Here is a 27622-nt window from a genome sequence, read left to right as displayed (position 1 = left end):
CAGCCTGTCACTTCTTTGCTGAGCACTGGACCAAAAAGGAAACACTAAGCAAATAGAAAGGAGAGGATCAGCCGCTTTGACGGGTCTTCTCGAGCTCATGGCCCCACTGTGCCAAGTGCTGCTTCTGGGCCTGGCTCCCTGCATGCATAGTTCTGCGGTCCCCATGTCTGCATGTAAGCAATGGGAAACATTTTTCACATTCTCTTGTGAGCAGCTTTCCAGGGTCCGCATGCCAGGGGTGGATGGGGCCGCAGGCGAAAGAGGACAAGTGGGATTCTTGTGACTCTTAACTTTTGCAGAGTAGGCATCATTCCAGCCACACAAAAGCCAGAGGGTTCTACATTTGCGGCTAACAAGCTGCCATCAAAATTTCTGTACTTCTTGGTACATTGTGTACCTCTTGCCTACTTTTAAAGATGGCTTGCTCACAGTTGCCCACGGGCAATGCCGTGCGTACTTTTTAAAGCCCAGCCAGTTTTCAGTTAAGTGGTTTTTCTTACGCATTGTGAAATTTGAACTCTGTTAACACTTCCGATCCGGGCTGTGGTGACCCTTGTTCAGGAAGTTCCAGGATCCAGACTGGGCCGGTGCTGTTAAGGGGGTGCCTAGTTGGAGAGGAAGAGAAAAAGTCTGCAGTTGAGCCCAGTAGTGTCACAGAAATCATGACGGCGCATGGAAGGTACCCCCAATATTTCATGTTCCTCCCTAGGCAGGAGGAAGAAAATGCTGAAAATTTGTGGTAGTGTCAATTATGGCAGCCGTCAGCAAGGGAGGATAGGAGTCTCATGTTTCTGTGAGCCATTTTTGAGAAATAGATTGGAAAAGAGAAGTGTGGGCTGTTTGAAGGCATGCAGGAAGGTCTGGGCCGCTTCAGGCTGAGTGGGAAGGTAGGCTGAGGCTGGGTTGTTTGAAAAGTCTCAAGTAGGGTTGGGACAATCGTGTCTATCTTTGGCCCATGTCGCTTTTGCAACTAGGGATGTTGGAGGATTCCGATGGAAACGGAAACAGGTGCAAAAATTGTTGCTCTTCACATCTTCTCTCATTTTCAGGACCAGGTTCACTTCGTGTGAATGAAAGCAGCATTGACTGACACCACTGTTTGTTTTTTCCAAAGCTGTGAAAGTTACGTAATAATAAGAATAATAATAATTTATTATTTATACCCCGCCCATCTGGCTGGGCTTCCCCAGCCACTCTGGGCGGCTTCCAAAACAATATTAAAATACTTTAATACATCAAACATTAAAAGCTTCCCGAAACAGGGCTGCCTTCAGATGTCTTCTAAAAGCCTGGTAGTTGTTGTTCTCTTTGACATCTGGTGGGAGGGTGTTCCACAGGGAAGGCACCACTACCGATAAGGCCCTCTGCCTGGTTCCCTGTAACTTGGCTTCTCGCAGTGAGGGAACCGCCAGAAGGCCCTCGGTGCTGGACCTCAGTGTCTGGGTAGAACGATGGGGGTGGAGACGCTCCTTCAGATATACTGGACCGAGGCTGTTTAGGGCTTTAAAGGTCAGCACCAACACTTTGAATTGTGCTCGGAAACGTACTGGGAGCCAATGCAGATCTCTCAGAACCGGTGTTATGTGGTCTCTGCGGCCGCTCCCAGGCACCAGTCTAGCTGCCGCCTTCTGGATTAGTTGTAGTTTCCGGGTCACCTTCAAAGGTAGCCCCACGTAGAGCGCAGTGCAGTAATCCAATGTTATTCTGTAATAACATTACAGAAACTTGATTGTGTTACGTGCAACCTCCTTTGAACCCAGTGGAATTTGCTTTTGTATAAACATGCATCAGATTACCCTGTAAATCTCTGTGAGGCAATTGCAACTTCGCTTCCGCAAGGCACCTACTGTTCCTTAATGAAACAGTTCCCATAACCTGGAGTTTCTCCAAGCCTTTTAATCCCTGCCAGTCATGTCTTCTGCAGTGTGCAAACTTTTTCCCGCAATATTGTGTGTTTATACAATCTGCTGCTACTACTGCATGGGAATTGAAGTGTGCCCACATTGACCTTAGAAGCCTAACAGAGCAGGCCTAATCCTGTCTTATCAGAAGTAAGTCCTATTGAGTTCAATGAGGCTTGCTCTCAGGCAAGGGGGTTCTAGATGGGATTATTTATTTATTGAATTTATATCCTGCCCTTCCTCCCAAAGGAGTTCAGGGCAGCAAATTCATAAGCCCTGTGATATGAGAAATAGCTGGTTCCAAACAAAAAGGAAGTTGGAATGAGTCTTAAGAGCACAGGCTAGACTCCTAACTATGTCTACTCAGAGGTAAGTCGCATTGAACTCTATTGTGTGAAAGCCAGCCTCATTTGGTGGAAAGGCAGGAAACAAGTATAACAAATAAATAGGTTCTAGTAATCAAATCAGTCTGATAGATGTGTAGTTCATGTCAGAATTCACAAAGACTGAATTCCTGGGTGGGATATTGGGATTTTGGAATGCTGGGGCTCTCTGGAGGAGATGTTGCATAGTGATAGCGATAGGGGCAGGGCATTGGCCCAATGGGACTTCAGGTTTAAGCGGGCCTTTAATAGTCATCCCTCTTAATCTCCATTTATGACAACAGTACCACTGAGAATGTAAAAAATAGTGTTTTTCATTGGTGGGTGTTACACAAACACAAGCAACCATTTCCGTTCCACCTTAAAAGGGAGCAGGTTGTTGTGTCACAGCCTGCGTATTTCCTGTTCACAGGAAGTTTATGCTTTGTTATATAGCTGTTGTTTTTCTCTCTGCGTCTGGACATCGAAGCAGGCAGTCATGTTTTCTTTGTTCTGACCAACGCTGAATAAAGTTGTAAATATGCTCTCCTGAGTGCATCTTTCGTTGTGCGAACTCTGCTGATAGAGCGTGCACGAGCTCTGGAATGTGGCAAGCTATTTCTGAGGCTCGTGTTGCTAATTGACTGATACTGCGTTCCTACAAGAGATTGATGGATCGGACGCATGACGGCGTGGGGGCATGGCCTTTGTCTCCCTGGCAGTATCCCAACAATCTGCAATTAGGGCAAGGGTTTTCCAACCCAAAGGCTGTTACTCCCTGGGCAGCAAATACATGGACCTATCGATGATAGTACAGGCGTGAATGACAGGTCACAGTATGCATTTGCAGGGAAGATAATGGCTGGGATTAATGGTGGACCTCTCAAAAATACTTGTCCCCCTACAAAGTCCAGCTCCACCTACTGCCCATTTGGGTTGGGAAGCTGAAATGGAGAGCCATATGCTAAGCAAAACATTGTACAACTTAAGATGTTTGGAAGCAATTCCTCTAAGCGTAGTTCAGCATAAGCAACTCTGTTTGAGCCCTCTGGAAGAGCACCACAGGGCAATTGTTTTTACAGTGGTACCTCGGGTTAAGAACTTAATTCGTTCTGGAGATCTGTTCTTAAGCTGAAACTCTTCTTAACCTGAGGTACCACTTTAGCTAATGGGGCCTCCCGCCCCCGCCGCACGATTTCTGTTCTCATCCTGAAGCAAAGTCCTTAGCCCGAGGTACTATTTCTGGGTTAGTGGAGTCTGTAACCTGAAGCGTCTGTAACCTGAGGTACCACTGCATTTCCCTTTTGGTGATTGGTTGCTTCTTTCGCTCTCTCTTTTTCCAGACAGAGTGCTTGGATTGGATTGAAACCTGCAACCTCCTCCTGTCTGGGATGAAGACCACTCCCACCACTTTAATCAGCCAAGAAGACCTGGTTGGCCTGTTTGGGTTAGAGGTACTGGCAGAAATAACCTTTGGTGTGACGGGTGGTGGTGGCGCAGGGCTCTCTTCTGGCGCAGGGCGGTATCTCAGAAGGAGAATTTCACTAGCAGCCTTTTTGCAGGTGCTTCAGCTGAAACGACAGCTGCCTCCTCGTCCGGAGCAGAGAGTGGAGAGCTCCACCACCACCGAGGTACCTGTGGAGGAAGAGAAAAAAGACAGAGAAGCTGTGGATGTTCTAAAAGATCAGGAGGCAGCAGAACAGAAGCAAGCGTTAGAAGCAGAGGTGAGCATCTCCATTAGGAAATGTAGAAAGCTGTCCCTCTTCTTTCAGGGCTTCTTTCTTTTTCTCTGGGGCTCATGGCCATGTGTTTATTGCTATCTGGTGGAAGTTTTGACATCATGAAAAGGGAAGCCTGCAGTTTACAAACAGAAGAAATATATATCTATCCGTCATGACTATGGAGAAGAGATTGGAGACATATGGTGGATGCTATCTGGAAAAGCTACTTCCAGTAGGCCACACAGAAGTTGTTAATGGTGTCAGGAGTGGCATCACTGCTGGGCCCCTGGATTGGTAGTGTGGAGGAAGCAGATTGCATGGATGGGGCTGTCAACATGGCTGTTTTTCTTACAACTACGTCCCGCGTGATAAGCTTCCTTTACATATTAACAGGAGCAATGGGGTATTCGTTGGCTGCATCACATTGCTGGATATGTATGAACTGCCCATTTAATGCTTTGTGTTCTCCCCTTCTGTGACTTAAATTCCTTGCTGTTCTGATCATACATCCAACAGCTCCCTCTTTGATCACTTCCTGAAAAATTGCAAAAGCTTTGAAAAATCTGAGGAATTGGAATTTGATGCCAGTAAATACTGGTCACTGAACTGAGAATTCCTTGCTACAGATTCTGGATTCTGGTTTCTTCTGGTGCAGAACATAAGCAGGACTGTGGGCAATGCAGCAAAAGCAAGCCTCGCAAAGGAAAGGCACCCCCTTTCTCCAGCTGTTGGTCATAAAAGTGTCTACTTGAGTCAGAAACTTTATGCTACAAAGTTGTATACCACTTTATCTTTCTTAGCTTTCTCTCAAAGCATCCTGGGAACTGTAGTTTGATGAAGTGCTGAGGATTCTCTTTTCAAGGGGGGTTGAGCATGTTTAAATATGGAAAGTGGATAAGCCAAGAGTGTATACGCTTCCGATTCTCCAGCAGCAGAGAATCAGCCCCAGAATTCACGTATGGTCTGTGAACCTGGGGCATAGGAGGGGGGGGGCGGAAGGGGCGGGTGACAAGATGGCCCCTGCCTCCCCCCAGCTGTAGAGCGGCCAAGGGCGCACGCAGTCCATATGGGCACCGCTTGCGTGGTGTCCATACGGGCTGCCACTCTCACACGCCATCTGTACGGGTGTCCGAATGGGCTGCCGCGCCGTACAGCCTACTCCGTACGGCAGCCTGTATGGTCGCCGTGCAAGCAGCAGCCCGTATGGATGCTGCGTGCAAGTGGCTGCCCGTACAGACTGTGCATGTGTGGCATCCCATACGGTCATTGCACATGCACAGTCCATACAGGATGCCGCACATGCGCACTTCGTACAGGCTGCCGTGCCCCTGCTGTGAACACTGTCTCCAGGAGCTCCTGAACCACAATTGACAGCGTAGCCTTATGTGGAATATGAAAATAATTGAAGATTGTGTTGATCAGAGCTTTTTTTCTAGAAAAAATGGTGCCGGCACTCACCATGAAGTTGTTACAGTTAAGTGCTACACTTTTAACATATCCATTAAAAAGGTGCCGGTACTGCATACTGTCGAGTACCCCCAGGGGGGAAAAGGACTGGCGTTGATCATCATGATCCTTCCATACACCATCTGAGTCTTTTCTGTGCGCAGTTTCCTTGATGATGAGGAAACAAACATTGCATTGTGTAGTCCTTCCATTTCCCCTTGCTCCTTCTCTTTGTCCTTGCAGGAACAGCCGCCCATGCCCAGCACCAGCACTGGTGAGCAGGCTGGGAGTCTTGCGGTCACTTACCCAGTCAGATACATTGGAGATGATTCTAATGTGTATGTCAAAACCATGCAAGTGCAAGAAATCACAGTGTCACGGGTATGTATGTACGTATAAATAGATAGATCTTCTCTGGAGAGGTGTGTCTATTTGGAAGAAGGTGTGGCAGCTGCTTTAGAATAGAGGTTCTCAGTGTTAGTTATTTATATCCCACCTTGCAGCAGAAGAATCTTTATTTGCATCAGCCACTAGCCATAGCAATAAAACCAAATAAAATGTACTGAAGATAGAGGTAAAAACTTAACTGTAGAAAATACATTTGGGGGTTTACATCAATAATCAAATAATAGATCTTATTCTAATTGTCCCCACTAAAAACCCTGCAGTTTTTGCTGTCACCTGATCATCTTGATCTGCTAAAAGCAAGGATGCAGTAGGAACAGTTGAGTGACCTGGCATGGACAGTAATAGAGGGGTAATAACCTCACTCCTCAAATCTTTATAAAGAGTGCAAGCCAGAAGCATACGAGCCACTGACTCAATACTGCCATCTCTACAGGGACATAACCGTTTTTCCAGCAGAATTTTTTGAAATCAACCCTCAAGTACAGTCGAAGGCAGTATATTCAATCATGCGAAAGTGAAAAGCGTGTCTGTATTTTGAAATTGTTACATTTTGCAAATAGGGTGCCAAAGTGACTTGGTGGGAAATAATCATACCATGGACAAAATTTCCTTATTTTGGCCAGATTATTCTGTCGCTCAGTGTCATATAGGCACTGTCTAATTAAATTATTTGCTTTACTGAAGCCAAATGTTAATAACTCTTGTGGTGATAAACCAGAAAAGTAGATTTTAGTCCAAGTGCTCCCATGACAATCTTGCGATACTAATGGCAGTAGACCAGTATATCCCACCATTTTTCTTCAAGGCGCTCAAGGTGGCATAGATGGTTCTCCCCCTCCTCATTTAATCCCCACGAAACTCCTATGAGACAGATTAGGCTGAGAGAGGCAGTGACTGGCCCAAAGGCACTCAGTGAGCTTCATGGCCGAGTGGGGATTTGAACTCTGGACTCCCTGTTGGGATACTGCCAGGGAGACGGAGGCATCAGGCAGGCCCCCAGTCGTCTCCGGACGATCCCCGGTCTCCCGTGGAACAGCATCAGTCAATTAGCAACACGAGCCTCAGAGACATTCCAAGACCCGTGCACACCCTTTCAGCAAAGCCTCCACAACGGAAGATGCAGACAGGAGAGCATATTTACAGCTTTATTCAACGTAGATCAGAACAGAGGAAAAACATGACTGCTTGCCTCCGTGTCCGGGAAAACAGCCGGAACAAAAGCTATATATAAAATGGACGTTCCCAGCGAGAGCTGGAACGAAACAGGCATGTGATACACAACAGTCATGCCTCACCATTTAAGGTGGAATGGAACTATATCCTAACACTCCCAGGTCCTAGTCCAACTCTATGGCCACTACAACACACTATTACAGCAGGAAACAGATCTGGGAAGTTCTCCTGCACTGGCCCCATTGAAAAGAACGGCAGTGGTGCATGGGGTTTTTACAGGAGATATTCTCAGGCAATTGTGCCCTGTATAAACCTTTTCTTCTCAGAGGCAGAGTAATGGCAACTTCCAACTCTGTGCCTCTGTAAATAAAACAGTGCAATGACCCTGGAAGGTAGGCCAGAATTATCTTTATCCCCATTCTGAAGACGTAAGGGATGAGTGAGCATCACTTGTCTAAGGCTACCTAGTGTGCTCATAGCTGAGGCAAGATTTGAGCCAGGGACTTCAGTATGCCAGTTCTGAGACAGAAAGTAGCCTGTTGATTTATTTCCTTTCATTTCCTATAAGTTACTTACTCTTCTTATTCCAGAGGGAGTTGCATGCCAGCCAGTGGACCACAAAGGCCTCAAAGAAGGAATTTGAGTTGCTGGCGTCACTGGAAATTCTGGAAGAGCGACTCGTGTGAGTATAGAACCACAGGGAAGAGATGGATGGATGTGTGCATTCTTGTGCAGACTAGAGACTACAGGATATCTTGAACAGGTGGCCTATGTGATTGCAGGTGTCTATTCTGCCACAACACATTCCATTTTTAAACAAAAATAGGACGCAGGTGGCGCTGTGGTCTAAACCACTGAGCCTCTTGGGCTTGCTGATCGGAAGGTTGGCGGTTCGAATCCCCTCAATGGAGTGAGCTCCTGTTTCTCTGTCCCAGCTCCTGCCAACCTAGCAGTTCGAAAGCACATCAAAGTGCAAGTAGATAAATAGGTACCGCTCCGGCGGGAAGGTAGACAGTGTTTCCATGCGCTGCTCTGGTTTCGCCAGAAGCGGCTTAGTCATGCTGGCCACATTACCCAGAAAAACTGTCAGCAGACAAACGTCGGCTCCCTTGGCCAGTAAAGCAAGATGAGCGCCACAACCCCAGAGTCGTCCGCGACTGGACTTAACTGTCAGGGGTCCTTTACCTTTAGTGATATGTGAGTTCTCATGTGGTTTTGAAGTGCTAGGAATAAAACCTCCTGTAGGTTTTAGAGACTTGAAATGTACTAATCAGGTGTGGATTCTTACATAGGTTGCAGTAATATTGGCTGTTAGGAACATTTTGGGGAGTGAAGAAGCAAGAGAAAATGTATTTTTCACAGTAGGAAGCGACCAGCTAGAGTAAATCAAATTAGTGTTACTGGTTTCTTGCCTGGTCAGGGCTATGAATTCTTTCTGACACCAACTCTTTCAGAGAGGCTGAAAAGCGAGCACAGCAAGCTGAGGAAAAATCTGAAGTCCTTCATGAGGACTTGGAAGAAGCTCTGGCAAAAATCCAGAACATGGAGGGTGAGCAACCAAAGCTGAAGGACTCTGAACCAAAAGAAACAAAACTCAAAGCAGGTATGGCTCAAGACTTGAAAGGTGGAATTGCAGGCTCTAAAAAAATGCTGTGGAATTTTAAGGGCAATTTCATGCACCACACGTTTAGGCGTACATTTGAAAGCATAAAATGTGAATGTGATAAACTGGTTTGCAGGCTCATGTGTGTTCAAGGTACAAATGTGTCGGAGAATCAGGATTGGCTGCACTTGCATCTCAAGCGTACATTTGGGTGGTATAATTGAGTATGCTGCTGCTGCTGCGAAATGGCTCAAAATAGACAAAACAGGCATAGGGAAGTCACGTGCTGCAGCTCTTGCTGAGCTGTGCCATTTCAGACTATGTGTATTATATTTCCATGCTGCCTACCACACAATGGGGAAAAATGTACAGGAAGTGTGCTTTTGGAGGAGAGCGGAGAACATTCCCAGATACAGGTTGTGCTAAATACATTGTGCTAGCGCAATGGGGTTCCTCCTCCCCTTGACATCCCCAAATCTGCTCTGGAAGGTTGGGGGGAACTAGAGGGCAGGCTCTGGCAGAATGCTTGGCTTGGCACTACTTTGGATACAACCCACCATCTTCCCCCCTCTCCACCCGTAGTCAGAAATGGAATGTTACTGCAAAAGTTGTCCCAGATGCCTTTCTGTTCCTTTGTTTCTGCTCTTAGTAAGTAAATATGTGTAGCCACTTCCCCATCATTACTACTCCCTGAAGGTTGCAAGAATCAAAATGATAGGCTGTACCTAAGGCAGGCTGGGGAGAGAGATGGTTTGCTGATTGAAGGTCTTTTCATTCCCGCCCCCTCAATAACAGCAGGCTGTTTATTTCTCCATTTAAAAATGGTAACGTGAGAATTAGCTCACTTGCCCAGTCCACCTCCTGAGTCTGATAGGGGAATGCTTTCCACACGGGCAACAAACGGAGGCCTAGTTCACACCTGTGTATCAGTTGCTTGATTTATCTGTTCTTGATTAGTGTTTGATGACTGGCAGCTGTCACCTGGTCTGCCCAGGAGGGTGAGGTAGTAGACTGGACTGTGCCACTACAGACAGCAGCCAGGAAAATCACCTTTTTGGTTGTTCTTTATTATAAAGTGTATCCTGTAAGAAGAATGTTAGCACAGCAGGGAATGGACTAATCTAGAACTTTTCTCCCTGGTGTGTTGGGTTTCCACTTTCAGAAACCTATTCCAAACTTAAAAATAGGAAGCGTAATGCTGGTGGTCAACAAAAGAGGTTTAAAGACTGTCTCAAAGCAAAGCTTTAAAAATGTATTATAAACACTAACAATTGGGAAACACTTGCCTGTGAGCGCTCCAATTGGAGAACAGCCTTTACCAAAGGTGTCATGGGCTTTGAAGACACTCGAACTCAGGACGCAAGGGAGAAACATGCTAAGAGGAAGGCACGCTTGGCAAATCCACACCGTGATCAACTCCCACCCGGAAACCAATGTCCCCACTGTGGAAGGACGTGTGGATCCAGAATTGGCCTCCACAATCATTTACGGACTCACTGTTGAGACTGTGTTCATGGAAGACAATCTCACTCAGCTACGAGTGATCGCCAAAGGAGAAGACCATTCTTCCATCTGCATTGCTGAAGTGGCACAACCCATTATGCATCCTCAGTCTGCTACATGTGCAGCTCTGGCCTGAATAGGTGATGTTTCTGTTGAAAAGCAGTGTGTTGTGGGGTGAAAGGAAAGTTCTTCATTGCTTAATAATGTCATAATTCACTTGATGCTGCAGTCATGAAGTAATGAAGATGCATGTTATGAACCGACCCAGGGAGCTGAAGAAGCAAACTGCATTGCACTGGCTAAGAATGTGAGCAGGGAAGTCCCTAGTTGAACTCTTACCTAACCCAATTGGTGGTCCGAGCAAGCTTTTATCAGCCTAAGCTGCTCGTCTGCAGCGTGATACTGGTCGTATCAGGATTGTTGATTTACTCTGAACTGTCAAAGTACTGTGTACATGTCAGAGATCGGTGTGTCTTAGATCATTGAAATAAGTGGGGTTGAGCACATAATGCTCTTTGGAATATTCCCACTATGGATGAGGTTCCCACTGAGAACAGGTATACTTATGAAGTGTGAACATGACAAACATGGGTTTGTGGATGCATATGCTGTTCATAACCATTCTTTGGGCAGCTGGGTTTGGTCTTGATTCCCTCAAGGCTATGCTTGGGCTGAAACCTGGACTTGTCGCAGAATAGAGTATGAGGTTTCTCTGAGCTAACTAGTTCTCATATTGTCTAGGTGTTGACAATGTCAGTGTTTAAGTGCTTCTTGCTGTGCATCTGTCGTTGCAGAAGTTGTCGTTAAGGAGCAAACTGAATCACCTTCACAGCCCAGCACTCCTAAGCCGAAGAAGAAATTCCCCAAGCCCAAACGCTGAAGAAGAGGGTGACCTCCAGAAGGCCTTTGGCTCCTGCTTGTAGCTGCCACTGGACACAGATGGAGGGTTGTGCATTAGTGGCTACTTGGAATTCTCCCAGCTCTGTTAAACTATTAGTTCAGTACATGGAAAGGAGTTAACTCAACCAAGTGGGATTGATTCCCAGTTTCTGTTATTTATATAGAACATATTCAAGGTCTAGGTTAGAGTTGCCCTGATATTTCACTGTGTTTACCTATACAGGTTGAATTGAAGAATAACTCAATAGGAAATATTTGGGGTTCTTGTTTGAACTCCCCTCCCCCCCCAAAAAGAGCACTCGATCCATCTTAGGAGTTTTTCACTAGTAGATGCATTGGGAGTGTCTTGGACCAGAGGGTTTAGTATCCGGTAATTACTTGGCATTGGACGTGGGTGGTGCTGTGGGTTAAACCACTGAACCTAGGGCTTGCCCATCGGAAGGTAGGCGGTTCGAATCCCCACTACGGGGTGAGCTCCTGTTGCTCAGTCCCAACTCCTGCCAACCTAGCAGTTTGAAAGCATGTCAAAGTGCAAGTACATAAATAGGTACCGCTTTGGCGGGAAGGTAAACGGCGTTTCCGTGCGCTGCTCTGGTTCACCAGAAGCGGCTTAGTCCTGCTGGCCACATGACCCAGAAGCTGTACGCCGGCTCCCTCAGCCTATAGAGCGAGATGAACGCCGCAACCCCAGAGTCGTCCGCGACTGGACCTAATGGTCAGGGGTCCCTTTACCTTTAATTACTTGGCATGATTCCCTTCCCTCAAGTTCTCTAGTAGTTCTCTTTGTTTGCGTAAGGTAAGAGACTTAGAAGCACTTCCAAATGTCTCCCAAGCATAGCACAAGGTGAATGAACAAGCCCAGCCTTCCAAAGAGCAGGGAGGGATAGTTCCCTAATCTCATGCAGGTATTGGAGTTGACAGAAACAGTGAGAGACTTCCACTGTTCCTGGCTAGTCATAAAGCCTGAAGTAAACAGAAAGAAGACTCTTCTAGCTGTGGAATCTTCTGCAAAGGGCAGGCTATTCATTCACATCACACCATGCTTTGGAGACACTTAGAACTAGCCAGATGGACTCTAACTGCTTCTGAGACGCTCTTACCTTGTCACAAGATGCGATCCTCATTGATTACTTCACCCAGATCCTGTACCTGTGCTGGAGGACTCGGGGAAGGGGAAGGCCCTACAGTTTTTCCTCAAACTTGGATTCTCAGCTGTTGTTGGACTACAACTCCCATCAGCTAGCAGGACCAACGGTCAGGGATGATGGGACTTGTAGTCCCTATTATGAAGCGAGAGACTCCCTCACAACTTCCAAGTTTTTGTGAGAGGGAGGGTCACGGCTGCTGTCCTCAGGAAGAGATTGGTGGTTGCTAATGGCACTTGTGAAACCCTGATCCTTTGTGAATGGAAGGTGACTTACCAAATATTTTAGACTGATCTGGTATCAGTACTTTTTCTGTCCCAACACTGCATCCGTTCTACAGCCTTTCCTGAAGAAATGTGTCTTCATAGGGGAACATAGTTTGCCCCTTCGTTGAACTGTCTTCTCCCTCATTGCTACCCCATTCTTCCTTCAGGGGGAAATATGAGCTAGCATGGTATTTTGAACAGGAAAGCAGAGTAAGCCAAAGTTTGGCTGCGCACACCTGTTCATGGCATTGTAAAATCATGGCCAAAAGACGCCATCTAGCAGAAATGAGCAGAAATGCAGCTTGATTTATTTAAGCACGTTCCACTTTCCTTTCTGCAGAGAACATAGGGAGCTGCTTTGTATAATTGGTTCATCTGACCGGTGCCAGATGTAGATCGGTGCAGGCAGTTTCCTGACCCAGGGCGTTGAGCTGAATGGTTGCAAAATAGCAGTGTTACTGTAATGGTTCTAGGGGTTGCTCGTGCGTAAGCCGGTGCAAACACCTGGCTGGGTTGCCTGAGTGAACCATTTTTTGTCCGGACAGCCACTCACCCGTGGCTGTCTCAATCGCTGGCAGAATCCGTCAGTGGGCGTTTCTTAAACTTCTTCCAGCAAAGAAGCTCTTTGACGCCTAGTCTCCTCCTACTTTCTCTGCGCGAAAGCCTTCTGCGCAAGGAGGGCCTAGGCAGCGGAGGACCTCTACTCTCCCCACTGGTCCCCGGCAAGGAGTCATGGGACCGACTCGCCGCTTCCCCCATCTGCCCCCCTTCTCCACTGGTGCTACGCTGATTCTCTTCCTCAGAAGATGGGCTGCCTCTCCCAATCCCGGGACGCTCTCCGGAATCCCTCTGGATTTTGCTCTCTCCCTCCGGCATTGATGGCAGTTCCCTGACAGTTACTAATACCTGTATTTACTTGGTTGCCTATTCACAATTAAGCCCTGGTCAGACAGGCGATTGAGTTGCCACAACTATGTCATAGTGCACTTGAGAGCATGCGCAGAACAGAAGGCAAGGGAGGGGAGAGAAATACTGGAGGAGGCACTAAATTTTGTTTTTGCTCAGGACATCATACTACCAAAGTCTGCCCCTGATCTGACACATCATTCTCTCTTTTCAGTGGCAACAGCTCTCTTGAATCACAGGCAGAAGTGTCTTCTCTTCTGTTCCCCAAGATCCTTTTAATTGGAAATGCATGAAATGGCTGCACCACTGAGCTATAGGTGCTCCATGTGCTGCTCAGTTGGAGACTTCATTTAAAATGAGATTAATATAGATGCTGGAGGAAATGCAACATCACTCAGGCTGGAGTGCTTTTCCTCCCAAACTGCTTTGGTTGCTGCAGCTTTAATCCTGCCTCAAAAGCTGGGCAACTGTAATGAAGGCAAGCGAGAGACCATGTTTCTATGGCGGTAGGAGAACGGAGCCTTGCAATAAAATAATAATAATAATAATAATAATAATAATAATAATAATAATAATAATAATAATAATAATAATAATAAATTAATAATAATTTTAAATTTATTATTAATACCCCACCCATCTGGCTGGGTTTCCCCAGCCACTCTGGTTGGCTTCCAACAAAATATTAAAATACAATAGTGCATCAAACATTAAAAGCTTCCCTAAACAGGGCTGCCTTCAGATGTCTTCTAAAAGGAAATATATAGGAAATTATAGGAAATAATGCCTGTTTGCTTATTTTAGAAATATTTTTTAATACCAGAGGCCAGTGCCGGAGAAAGGAAGGACACTCTACCCACTACAATTGTTAAAGGAAGAAAGGAAATTTGCACAGTCAGAAGATTATATTTATTATTATTATTACTTTAAAAAATATAATAGGCTGCTTTTCAGCCCAGAGTCTCCAAGGGTGATGTTAACAAAGTTCACATAATATCAGAGCATGTAAAAACCACAAAAATACTAAAACAAGTAGCAGTGAGGCTGACAATAAGAACAGCAGACAAAATTTACGATTCTAAAAGCTCTTAGCAAGAGCTGATCAAGTAAGAAGGTTCCACCTGACGCTGAATATATGTTGGATTTAGCACACGTTAGATGAATTTGTTGACTAGATTGAGTTTCTTCTTTTGCAGAATTTGCCATTTTGTGTTCAAAGTTTTTCTTCTGTTTTTATGGGAACAACAGAACAGAACAAGGGCTAAGCTCAAGTTGTGTCTGTGAGGAAGCCCCACTTCGGATTTCCTGTGTTTTCCTCGCGCTCAGTAGAAACCACCCATTTGTTTTTTGCTCCTTCCACTAAATCATCTCTACTGGAGGCTTAGAAAATGAGTCTGAGACTCTTGGGCTGCTGATGGCACTGCCAGCCTGCATTGTCCAGGCCCAGCCCAATCCTTGTCCCTCTGCTGAAAGAGACACAGATGGTGTCCCACCTCTGTTGGCTTTAATGATAGACGGGAAGGGAGGGCTACTCCCTGAGCCAATTAAGAATTAAAGCAAACAGACAGCAAGGAGCTTTCGCAGCAAGTTCCCAAACTTCGTTTGTGCTGTGCTGCTCACTTTCACTCTGTGAACTGCCTCAGGCAGGACACACCATTTTCAGGCCCAAGGAGGTGGGAGGACTGGCCTTAAGCTTCTTGCGCTCCACCACCAACACTTCTTATCTTCGTATCTTGCAATGGTACCTGCCTTTCGAAATAGGGACAAGGAACGGAATGACTAGACTAGAGAACAGGGACGCCCAAAGGGTGAGCTTATTATCCAGCCCTTCATCCAAGATGTTAAAAGGAAGCATGCATTAACTTTCTCCGTCCCTGTTGTTGTTGTTTAGTCGTTTAGTCGTGTCCGACTCTTCATGGCCCCCTGGACCAGAGCACACCAGGCACTCCTGTCTTCCACTGCCTCCCGCAGTTTGGTCAAACTTATGCTGGTAGCTTCGAGAACACTGTCCCACCATCTCGTCCTCTGTCATCCCCTTCTCCTTGTGCCCTCAATCTTTCCCAACATCAGGGTCTTTTCCAGGGAGTCTTCTCTTCTCATGAGGTGGCCAAAGTGTTGGAGCCTCAGCTTCACGATCTGTCCTTCCAGTGAGCACTCAGGGCTGATTTCCTTAAGAATGGATAGGTTTGATCTTCTTGCAGTCCATGGGACTCTCAAGAGTCTCCTCCAGCACCATAATTCAAAAGCATTCATTCTCCAGCGATCAGCCTTCTTTATGGTCCAGCTCTCACTTCCATACATCACTACTGGGAAAACCATAGCTTTTACTATACGGACCTTTGTTGGCAAGGTGATGTCTCTACTGAGCAATTGTGACTGGTTCAGGGTCACCCAGTGAGCTTTTCAGCAGAATAATAATTTGAACTCGGTATTGGATTTTAACTGGGAATATCACATGGGGGTTGTTAGATACCTAGTAAGCTTTGACTGTGCATCTAAAAATATAATGTGGAAAGAAACAAATACACATTTGAAAAAACGGGGCTGGGATGCAGTCCCCCCACGCAGCTAGGACTGGCTGAAGTTCCCTGTTTTATACACTTGGTGGCAAAGCAGCCGCCCTCATATGTAGCCCAGCTGCTGACCTCTCAGTTCAGGAGTTTAAAAGTTTAAGCAGATTTAATTACAGGGGGCCCAATAGAGGATCAACCATGATTACATCAGCTACAGTTTGAAATGCAGATTCTTCTGCCGAATTCCTGTAGTGGAGTGGCAAAATGTTTTCAGACCAAGGGCCACATTGACTCATAAGCAGCCTCCAAGGGGCCGCATTCTAGTAGTGAATGGGGCCCAGGGCAAACGCGGGCAGAGCAACAGCTATGAATTTTGCCTTCATCCAATAGGCAGTTCCTACACAGACTAACATCCCCTCTCTCACCCTCCATCCAGGTGAGTTCAAGGGCACATTTCAGCCAGGCAAAAACACTTCAGGAGGGTGCAAAGCAGGTGGGTACGAATTATGGACTAGGCAATGGGTTACGGCCCGAGGAGCTAGACAGAGAGGCCTAGAGGCTGCCCCTGGCTTAGTCCTACAACATTGGGGAATCCTTCGCCTTTGGAGCCTCTGGGTTGCTGGCGACATCTGAAGAGCGGTTGCAGCCTGTGGATTTCATGTTGTCTCCTGATGAAGGATTCATGAGGTCAAGGGGGAAAGGAAGAATAAAGGTGGACGGCTTCTCTGCAGACAGGCTTTGCAGCATGTGAAGGTAGCGGAGCTGGAGGGCGGCTGGTGTGTGGGAAAGCACCTCTGCTGCCACCTTCAGCGATTCGGAAGCAGCCCTTTCTCCTTCAGCAGCTATGACCTAGAACACAAGGTATTTAGAAGATCTTCCTTTGGGGCAGGAGGCAACAAAGTTTTGCTCAGAGTAGACCCCTTGATATCAATGGGACTAACTTTGATGGGTTCATTAATCTCAATGGGTCAACCCTGAGTAAAACTTTGTTGAGTACCGCCCATGGTTCCTTCCATAATGGTGCCCTTCAGTGTTGTAGAAGCAACGCTATTTGTCAGCTGTAAGTACAGTGGTGCCTCGCAAGACGAAATTAATTCGTTCCGCAATTCTCTTCGTCTTGCGGTTTTTTCGTCTTGCGATGCACGGTTTCCCATAGGAATGCATTGAAAATCAATTAATGCGTTCCTAGGGAAACCGACTTCAGACCAGGTCCGGGGACAGTCTGTCCCCGGACCTCTTCTGAAGGCTGGGGGGGGGGGGACAAGGGCTTTTCTTCCCACCCCCAGCATTTTAAAAAACCCTGGGACAGCGGAGGACTTCTCCGCTGTGCGGGGCTATCTTAAAATACTGGCGGGCGGCATTTTAAAATCGTCCCGGACAGCGGAGGACTTCTCCGCTGTCCGGGGCGATTTAAAAGCCCCTGGGAAGGCAGGCAGGGGGGACAAAGACTTTCGCCCCCTGCCCGCCTTCAGAAGGTGTTCCCGCCCCCCGCCCCACTTCGGAACAGCTTTCCGAAGTGGGGCGGATGGGGCAGGTGTCCCCGCCCCCCCGCCCCACTTCGGAACAGCTTTCCGAAGTGGGGCAGCGGGGCCAGGTGTTCCCGCCCCCCCTCCCCACTTCGGAAGAGCTTTCCGAAGTGGGGCGGCGGGGCCAGGTGTCCCCGCCCCCCCGCCCCACTTCGGAACAGCTTTCCGAAGTGGGGCGGCGGGGCCAGGTGTCCCCGCCCCCCCGCCCCACTTCGGAACAGCTTTCCGAAGTGGGGCGGCGGGGCCAGGTGTTCCCGCCCCCCCTCCCCACTTCGGAAGAGCTTTCCGAAGTGGGGCGGCGGGGCCAGGTGTCCCCGCCCCCCCGCCCCACTTCAGAACAGCTTTCCGAAGTGGGGCGGCGGGGCCAGGTGTTCCCGCCCCCCTCCCCACTTCGGAAGAGCTTTCCGAAGTGGGGCGGCGGGGCCAGGTGTCCCCGCCCCCCCGCCCCACTTCGGAACAGCTTTCCGAAGTGGGGCGGCGGGGCCAGGTGTTCCCGCCCCCCCTCCCCACTTCGGAAGAGCTTTCCGAAGTGGGGCGGCGGGGCCAGGTGTCCCCGCCCCCCCGCCCCACTTCGGAACAGCTTTCCGAAGTGGGGCGGCGGGGCCAGGTGTCCCCGCCCCCCTGCCCCACTTCGGAACAGCTTTCCGAAGTGGGGCGGCGGGGCCAGGTGTTCCCGCCCCCCCTCCCCACTTCGGAAGAGCTTTCCGAAGTGGGGCGGCGGGGCCAGGTGTCCCCGCCCCCCCGCCCCACTTCGGAACAGCTTTCCGAAGTGGGGCGGCGGGGGCAGGTGTCCCCGCCCCCACTCCCCACTTCGGAACAGCGTTTTAAAATGCTGGGGGTCGGGAGCGAAGCGCTGCCGACCCCCAGCATTTTAAAATCTCCCCAGGACACGGGGAGATTTTAAAATGCTGGGGGTCGGCAGCGCTTCGCTCCCGACCCCCAGCATTTTAAAATCTTCCCAGGACACGGGGAGATTTTAAAATGCTGGGGGTCGGCAGCGAACGCTTCGCTCCCGCCCGCCAGCATTTTAAGATCGCCCGGGGCAGGCGGGGGGGAGGCAGGCGGGGGGGGAGCAAAGACTTTTGCCCCCCGCCGGCCTTCAGAAGAGGTCCTCTTCTGAAGGCCGGCTGTGGGCGAAAGTCTTTGCTCCTGACCGCCAGCATTTCCCTATGGGCTTTTGTCTTGCGATGCAAGCCCATACGGAAATTCGTCTTGCGAAGCGCCTCCAAAACAGAAAACCCTTTCGTCTTGCGGGTTTTCCGTCTTGCGAGGCATTCGTCTTGCGGGGTACCACTGTAAAACGAAAACAGGTTCTGCACAGCACTTAAAATAATGCTGCATTGAATGCTCACCCTCAAGGCCAAAAACCACCTCTAATGTTTCCTCAAAAGCAAGTTCAACTGAGTAAAACCCCTCCAGTGTTAATTAGATACTACTTATGTGCAGGTTCTGGGCGTTTGTTTCTTCCTGAGGTAATTTCCTCTTATTAGTCAGCATTTGTTCCTAGTCTGAGGGCAGGGAAAAGTGATTTATTTCCTTGCATTCCCCCCCCCCTTTAGTAAAATAGCACTGTTTTCCTATAAAAAATAATAAAATGGTGGGGGGGGGATAATGAAAAGAAACTTGTAATTAATTCCTACCACAGGGGAACAACTGGCTTATAAAGGACAGCATCCGGACAATATTTTATTCAAGTGTCAGCCCATACTCCCCTGTAAATGGATTTGGATGTTCCCAATCTCTGGATAATCCATTAAAGGAAGAAAAGTCAATATAAAGTCACTTATTGCCTGACTTTATATTGGATGTTTTGAAGTGTGTTACATGTGGTGATATTTTCCTGGGTGCCACATCACTTCAATTTCCATTTTGTTTCCGACAGCCCAAAGGAAAGCATGCAGGGTTAGTGTGGAAGAAATTTATTTCATTCTTGTGCTGCGTAGAATTGAAACAGTCTGGAGCTTCCATTTTCCAGTGCAGCTCCCAAACAGCCTTCATGTTGTACCCCCTCCATCTCTTAGGTTTCCAGCCAAAGGAAATGGATTTACATTAAGTACCTATAAATTAACTAGTGCAAACGAGAAGGGCTCATTGCTTTAGATCAGGCGTCCCCAAACTCGGCCCTCCAGATGTTTTGGGACTACAGTTCCCATCATCCCTGACCACTGGCCCTGTTAGCTAGGGATGATGGGCGATGTAGTCCCAAAACATCTGGAGGGCCGAGTTTGTGGGTGCCTGCTTTAGATTAACAAAAGCTGGATAACCAACAGAATTAGTTTTGGCCAGTGACCCACTCCCGTGTGCTGTGAGATGCAGGCAGAACCATGGCCAATGCTTGTCTGATTAGACCAGAAGAGAAGCAAGCTTGGGAGGACAGCATCTCTCTCCCCTAGCTCCCTCCTGCCCAGAGCTTCCAGTAATAAAAACATACCGTGTCCGTGTACTGCCTTACCCTCACTTTGGCCTGTCTCTGGGCTTCGGCTTGTGCAGCCAGGGACTCCTGAAGCTCCGTTGGCAACCGCACATCTTTACTGAAATTAATGAAATTAATGAAATCTGGGACTGCAGAACCAAACTGGAAACAGCGTACAGTCATACCTCATGTTACGTTTGCTTCATGATACGTTTTTTCAGGGCGTGTCCTGCGGCGACCCGGAAGGGGTTACTTCCGGGTTTCACCACTCACGCATGCACAGAAGCGCTAAATTGCACTTTGCACATGTGCACAAACACCAAATCGCGCTGCGCACCTGCGCAGATACGGTGCTTCAGGTTGCAGGCTTTTCATGTTGCTAACGGGCCTCTGGAACGGATCCCGTTCGCAACCAGAGGTACCACTGTAAATGATTTTCTGTTTAAGAACACAAAAAGAGCTTGGCTGCTGGATCAGACCAATGGCCTGTCTGGTCCAGCACCCTGTGGGAAGCAGGACCTGAGCATGGCAGCACTCTGCCCACCTGTGATTATTGCCAGCAGCTGGTATGCAGAGGGTGGAGGGGAAATATAGCCACTGTGGTTGGTACAACCATTTAGCTCAGGAAGGAAACTTTGTACTACACCGGGGGGGGGGGGGGGGGAGAGTGCTAGCTGTAGCTGGCCAGCTAGTTACCAGATTAAATGGGACCTTTGTCTTGGGTGCCAGCTGAAAAGCCAGTCACTAGTGGAAAAAGACAGTCACGGAACCGAGAAATTGCACAAAACAAATGAAATAAAGGTTTAAAAACGTTTAAGGTAAAAATTAGAAAAAACTAGAATTGAACAAAGCCTTAAAACTTTGATTTTTATTATTTAGTTTATTTCTATAAGATAATATTTCTAGTCAATTACTTCTTGTTTCAGGGATTTTCATGGTATTTCATTTGTTTTGTGAAAAGCCAGTCACTGGCTGAATATCCCTCTCATTGCCACTCCTGAGTGGGCCTACTCATTTGTTAGCAACTCTAGCGACATTTACATTGGCAGTGGGATGTATCCCTGTGTCTGATTCGTTAGGAACAGAACAAATGTTGTAGGAATGTCCTGAAGAAGTTTTAAATGGCCCTAGGATGTCCTTCATGGCTGCATATATGCACAAACACTTCCCATAGCTCTGGAATCAAGAACCTGTTGCCCTCCCACAGTTGCTGGACTCTGGCTCCCACCAACCTAATAAAACCTCAGCTTTTTTCATCCTGTTCCACTTCCCCAGCAGGATTGCAGAAGCAGCAGAAAACTGACAGACCAGGAAGGCTGAGCAATACATCTGGTTCACAGCTGCCTTTTCTGGATGGCGCCAAACTGATTCAGTGCTGGGATCAGGACAGGAGGCAATCCTTATTCTGCCCCCACTGTGATCAGTGAGAAGACATCCCAGGCTGCCTTGCTGCCAGAAGGGATGGGAGTAATTGGCCAGAGCCCTCCCTTCCCCGCTCTTGGTGGGGCTGTGGAGCCAATTGCCACCTGGCAAGGAGAACACCTCTCAGACTTGAGGATATCATAGCAAAATGGGCGCTCCTCAAAAGTTTAGTCCAAGGTGACTCTAAACAAATGGAGAGCTGGTCAGCTGTAGCCTTTCTGGCCATATGTAGATTCATAAAACTGCAGGAACGGGGTAACTTTTGGTGCGCTCAGCTGCCAGTTTTTAAGCAGCTCCTCTTACATTTCTGGTCATTGAAATCAACCCTTTTCAACCCCAGCCATGTCAAAACAGATGGGCGAGGAGCTAGCTGTCCCCCTGCGAGAGACAGCAGCAGAAGGATCAAGGAGGCGGCCCAAAAAATGGTGGCTTGTACCAGGGTGACCCCTATGCCCAGGGATTGTTCAAGGGGAGAAATAACAAAAACTGATTATACTCATAGGGGCGGCATTAACAATAGTGAAAGGTCTTGGAGATCCCTCTCCTGACATTTTGTCACCTAATTATTTCTGCAGATCTCACATTTCATACCTACATTTCTGTCCTTTCCACCTTGATCCCCCACTGACAGGTGATGGCGTCCACAGCCACCTGCAAAAAAAGTTCTTATTGGGAGAAGCTTTATATGATGGATGAGCAACTTAAAAAATGCAGAAACAGCAGTGTCCTAACATTTCTATTGAGAAGTGCTCTAGAAGTAAAGCTACCCTGAGTTAGGTGAGCACAGAGCTGTTCAATAAAGGATTACAGCTTTTTCAAAAAGGTTCCCTTTTCTCCGTCTTGGCTACTAGCTGATTATAGGTCAATCCTTAATTAATTTGTCAGATTCCTATCTAAAGTTACCTAAACTGGAGCAAAGTCTAGTACCTTTTGTCTGCCCCAAACCTAACTGCCAATCATTTACTGGGCCACTTAAAGGTCTGCTATGAGAGGGAGAAAAAGGCCTCTCTAGCCACTCACTTCACTAAAAGGGCATGCAGTTAATCTTATATTTATAAAATTGTCTCTCCCTATCAACCAGAATAGACTAAGACAATGTGCAGTTCACAAAACAGTACATTTATCACCATGCTATTCAAAGCATCACTTTCTAGTTTCTGCAAGCCAAGCTGTTCTTAAAAGTGCAGGAGACCACGGTAAGCTGGTTCACCTGGTCAGTTGGCAACCCTACGTTTGGAGGCAGTACAGTGGTGCCTCGCAAGACGAAATTAATCCGTTCCGTGAGTCTCTTCGTCTTGCGGTTTTTTCGTCTTGCGAAGCACGGCTATTAGCAGCTTAGCGGCTATTAACGGCTTAGCGGCTTTAAGAAAAAGGAAACAAACTCGCAAGAACTCGCAAGACGTTTCGTCTTGCGAAGCAAGCCCATAGGGAAATTCGTCTTGCGGAACGACTCAAAAAACGGAAAACTCTTTCGTCTTGCGCGTTTTTCGTCTTGCGAGGCATTCGTCTTGTGAGGTACCACTGTATAGTGCCTGGTTGCCTGTTGTTGTTGTTTGAAAGGAAATGCTGCCCTGGGTGGATCTTGCAAGGCAGTTCTGAGTTTACGTACTGTAAAGCCACTTTCAGGAAGGAGACGGTGCCCAATAGCAAAGCAGAAGCATTTCCCTCGTGTCCTTTCATTAGTTACCATACATTTCCCCAGTTCTGCTTGTAGCAGCCACTGGGCAAGCCTCCCACCCTGAGTGATGGACTTCCCCACCATGTCCTCTGTACAGCGCTATAGCCAACCCACCTTTATCTCCTGGCTGATGCTCTTCCGCTCCATCAGGATGTCTGTGAGCGACCGCTGTGCCAGAAAGCGCTTTGCGATGGTCGGCACGAGCAGCTGGATTGCCTTCGAGTGGTTGGCGAGGGTGGTCATGACGAGTGTGGCATTCTCCATTCGATAGTAACAGATGGTATCTATTTCTAGACTTGCCATGTCCTTGGTTATGGTCTAGGGCAAGCAGAAGGCATTGTGTGACCAATAGAACAATAAAGCCACAAGCAGCCCACGGGGTTCGTTCAACCGACGAGTCCCGGTGTGCTGCACTAAACAGGCGCAGTGCAGCACGGGAACGGCGCCAGAAATTGCATCTGCGCAGATGCCGGAAATCGCAGGCGCGCGTATGTAATCCGGCCCACAGAGGGATCTCTGCAAGAGTGAACCGGCCCAGGCGAGGTAAACCTTACCGACCCCTGCAATAGAATGTTATGAAAGCTGGATGCCTGCCCCTCTCTCTGCTTGAGTGGTGGCAAGAGCCCATGGGGTCCCAGGCACTCACCCAGGGTCTGCGTTCCTTTGGAGAATTGAAGACGCAACAGAGAGTGTTGTGGCTTTAAGAAATATGGTTTATTCACCTATTCACACCTTCAGTCTGCATGGAAGGAGTCCAGGTCTTACTGCACAGTCATTTCAAGAGGGGTTTGTACCCCACAGCAGTGTGGCCCTATAGCCCAAGGCATCTCTGCAACCAGCCTCCTCCAAAGATGGATCTCAGCTCTTCTTCCTGCTTTTTCTTCCCAGCAACCCTTGCTCAAAAATCCCTTTTCCTGTCGCCTCAAACATCCCATCACTTTGGTAACATCTCATTCTCCAGTGGCCCAACAACACCTTTTGTTCTTCACTAAGCCAGCCAGGCTGCTTTGTAGAAGCCAGCCCAGGAATTCCCTGACACAGCTCTGCAGCTTGTACTTTAATCCATATCCCAATTAATCAAAATCCTAGCATTTATTCATTCCTAGGGTTGTTTTTCGGAGGGTCCCCTCAAATCTATAACAATAAAATACAGTTTTGCCAATGGAAAAATAACAGGAAATCTGATTCCAGCCCTGGGCTGGACTGAGCTGTTTCTACGTACCATATTGGCCTAAATATATGCCTCACTTTTCCCCCCAAATTCCAGCCGTGAAAAGTTGAAAGTGCGGCTTAAATTTGCAACCTTACAAAAATGGACTTTTACAATACTGCTGCTTAAACAGGCATACAGTAAAACAGAACGGGTGTGAGTGCCTACGGAATTTTAAGGGAGTGGCTTATATTCGGGTATTGTCTTTTTCTCCCCCCCCCCCCGAATTTAAAGGTGCGGCTTATATTCGGGTGTGACTTATATTCGGGCCAATACGGTACAGTGGTACCTGGATTTAAGAACAGTCCGGTTTAAGAACAATTTGGCTTACAAACGCCTCAAAACCGGAAATAGTGTCTTGGTTTGAGAACTTTACCTCGGTCTAAGAACGGAATCCAAACGGTGGAAGGGCACAGTCGACGGGAGGCCTCATTATGGAAAGCGTGCCTTGGTTTAAGAACGGTTTTGGTTTAAGAATGGACTCCTGGAACGGAATAAATTCATAAACCAAGGTACCACTGTATTACCAAATAAACATCAGACTGTGTAGATTCCTAACCTTTGCTGGAGATGTCAGGGAATGAACCTGGGATGTTCCGCATGCAAAGCAGATGTTCTGTCACTGATCTACAGCCTTCCTTTACGTTAAGTAATCCTACAACTGTCCCGTTAGGTAGATCAGTATAATTATTGTGGGGCTGGGGGTGAGGCTGAGTCAAATGGCTTGCCGAAAAGCAATGCATTTAGTTCATAAACAAGGTGAGATTTGAACCAGGGGCTTCCTAATTAATTGGAATGGTGAATCTAAGTAAACTTCTACTGCATTTGCCTCCTGCAAACAAGCTCAAAGAGCAGAAGGGGCAGACTGTGTGTCTCTTACCTCATAGAAAGGGATCTCTAAGGTTTTGAGGCGAAGGTCTATTTTGTGGTAGGTGTCCAAACATGGCAGGAAAAGGAATAATCCTGTTTGGAGAAAGAGAACAGCAGCACTTGCAAGCTACATATGTACACGGGGCACCTCTTCTTTCATCCCTCCACAAATGCGGACCAAAGGTAATGAACATCTGAAGTAGCCATAATCATAAAGCTTTTTTTTTTTTTTCAGGTAAGTATTTATTGATTTTCCAAAAAGTAAAGATAAAAGAAAAATAAAGAATAAAGAATAGGATTTCAAAGCAAAGTTTAGAAAAAAGAAAGCATCACAAAATAGATACTCCATATATACAAAAAGATTTTTACATCTGTCAAATTAACATAGTCATTTCTTTCTGGACTTCCTTCAGCCCGCCCGTGAATCTTCCACATTAAGAATCGAAAGTACACATTACCTATTATGTATTGCCGTTTGTTTCTCTTAAACCTCTGTTTTTCTTAGACAATACCTCTTCCTCTTTTACAGTGCTTCTCTAAATCCCCTTAACGTTATTCGACCTTCACTAAGGTGTTCCAAGTAGTCTACGTATTTCCCCCAGTCCTTGACAAACTTTTGGTCTCTTAGGTGTCTAATCTTTCCCGTTAACCTATCCAAATCTGAGTATTCTAATAACTTCGATCTCCACTCCTCTATTGTTGGCATTTCCTTTTTTTTCCACTTTTGAGCAAGGACTATCCTTGCAGCTGTTGTTGCATAATACATAAATTTATGATCTTTCTTTTTAATTTCGTTCCCTAATATTCCTAACAGAAAAATTTCAGATTTTTTAGTGAATGTATACTTTAAAACCTTTTTTAGTTCAGTATAGACTTCTTCCCAAAATTCTCTCACTCTCCGGCACTCCCACCACATGTGGTAGAAGGTACCCTCCTTCTCCTCACACTTCCAACATTTGCTATCTACTTTATACATTCTTGACAGTTTCACAGGTGTTATATACCACCTGTGAAACATCTTCATAACGTTCTCTTTCACAGTCATACACGCCGTAAAATTCAGACCCTCCTTCCATAAATTCTCCCAATCTTCAAATTGAATAGCATGGCCCACATCATTAGCCCATCGAATCATTACTGTCTTAACTTCTTCATCTACCAAATTCCAATCCAACAACATTTTATACATTCTAGATATTATTTTCTCCTCACAATTTATAATTTCCCTCTGGAATCTTGATTCTTTATCTACATATCCTCTATCTCTGGCCTCTTTTCTAAACATTTCGTTAACTTGGCGATGGTGCAACCAGTCGTACACATACCCCTTGATCTCCTCATACGGCTTTAATTTCCATTTCCCATTATCTTTCATTAACAGTTGCTCATATGTTGCCCACTCCCCACTCATGTTAACTTTCTTGAGGCTCATCACTTCGAGGGGTGAGAGCCAGTGTGGAATCTTGGGTTCGAGTATGTTCTTATACCTTTCCCATACATCAATAAGCGGGCCTCTGAAAATATGATCTCCAAACCCTTTATGTGTTTTCCTCTTATCGGACCACAGGTAGGCATGCCAACCGAACCTGTTGTTAAAACCTTCTAAATCAAGTAACTCCTTATTCTTTAACTTGATCCAGTCTTTTAGCCAACAAAGGCATACTGCTTCGTAATAAATGCCCAGGTCCGGTAAGGCAAAGCCCCCCCTTTCTTTCTTATCTGTCAACAGTTTGTATTTTATACGAGGTTTTTTGCCCTGCCATATAAATCTTGATAATACTCTCTGCCATTCTTTAAACATTTTACTTCCTTTAATTATGGGGATGCTCTGAAATAGAAATAATACCCTCGGTAATACATTCATTTTAATGGTATTAATCCTTCCCCAAAACGACAATTTCAGTCTTCCCCATGTTTCCAAGTCTTTTCTTATTTCTCTCCACACTGGCTCGTAATTGTTTTTATATAGATCTATATTTTTAGGCGTAAGCCAGATCCCTAAATATTTTATTTTCTTAACCACCTGTATCTGTGACTGTTCTTGGATTAATTCTGTTGTTCTTTGGTCTATATTCTTAACCATCATCTTTGTTTTCCTTTTGTTTAATTTGAAGCCAGCTAATTCTCCAAATTGCTCTATCTCCTTTAGAATTTCTTCTGTTGTAGTTATAGGGTCTTCCGTCATTATAACAAGATCGTCTGCGAAGGCTTTTATCTTATAGGCGTGTTGTCCAATTGTCACTCCTTTAATTTTCTTATTTTGTCTAATTGAGTTTAACAAAACTTCCAAAACCATTATGAACAACAACGGAGAAAGTGGACATCCCTGTCTTGTACCCTTCTGTATCTTTATTTCCTCTGTTACGATGTTATTTATGATCAGTTTGGCTCTTTGCTCTCTATATATTGCATTCACCCCATTATAGAAGTTCCCACCTACTTCCAGATGTTCTAAGTTCTTCATCATAAAATCCCATGCCACATTGTCAAACGCTTTTTCGGCGTCTACAAACATCATTGTCACCTGCTTATCGATTTTCACCGATAGGAATTCCAGCATGTTAATTATGTTCCTTATGTTATCCCTCATATTCCTGCCTGGGAGAAACCCGGCCTGATCTTTATGAATGATTTCTGCCAGGATAGACTTCAATCT

The 27622-nt window shown here is 46.7% G+C and overlaps 2 protein-coding genes across 8 annotated transcripts in view; one reads left to right on the top strand and one right to left on the bottom strand.

Annotated features, from left to right (window-relative positions):
• Nucleotides 1–11142, top strand: part of AXDND1 (axonemal dynein light chain domain containing 1) — a 44615-nt gene extending 33473 nt beyond the window's left edge. For all 5 annotated transcript variants that reach the window (XM_081194337.1, XM_081194336.1, XM_081194340.1 and 2 more), the window contains 6 exons: nt 3607–3717; nt 3826–3987; nt 5674–5811; nt 7602–7693; nt 8466–8614; nt 10912–11142. In XM_081194337.1, the coding sequence (XP_081050463.1) occupies nt 3607–3717; nt 3826–3987; nt 5674–5811; nt 7602–7693; nt 8466–8614; nt 10912–10997 (738 nt within the window). In that variant the 3' untranslated portion in view covers nt 10998–11142. The remainder of the gene's footprint in view (nt 1–3606; nt 3718–3825; nt 3988–5673; nt 5812–7601; nt 7694–8465; nt 8615–10911) is intronic.
• Nucleotides 11143–14708: 3566 nt separating this feature from the next.
• The window catches only part of NPHS2 (NPHS2 stomatin family member, podocin), a 28827-nt gene continuing 15913 nt past the window's right edge, over nt 14709–27622 (bottom strand). For all 3 annotated transcript variants that reach the window (XM_081194494.1, XM_081194495.1, XM_081194493.1), the window contains 5 exons: nt 24977–25059; nt 23001–23204; nt 21804–21859; nt 19826–19904; nt 14709–16696 (listed from right to left, as the gene is read on the bottom strand). In XM_081194494.1, coding sequence (XP_081050620.1) covers nt 16424–16696; nt 19826–19904; nt 21804–21859; nt 23001–23204; nt 24977–25059 — 695 coding nt within the window. In that variant the 3' untranslated portion in view covers nt 14709–16423. The remainder of the gene's footprint in view (nt 16697–19825; nt 19905–21803; nt 21860–23000; nt 23205–24976; nt 25060–27622) is intronic.

The sequence above is a fragment of the Podarcis bocagei genome (assembly GCF_964188305.1).
Source record: "Podarcis bocagei genome assembly, chromosome: 5".
NCBI lineage: Eukaryota > Metazoa > Chordata > Lepidosauria > Squamata > Lacertidae > Podarcis > Podarcis bocagei.
The sequence above is the reverse complement of the archived record's forward strand: the minus strand, read 5'-3'. Positions and strand labels throughout refer to the sequence as shown.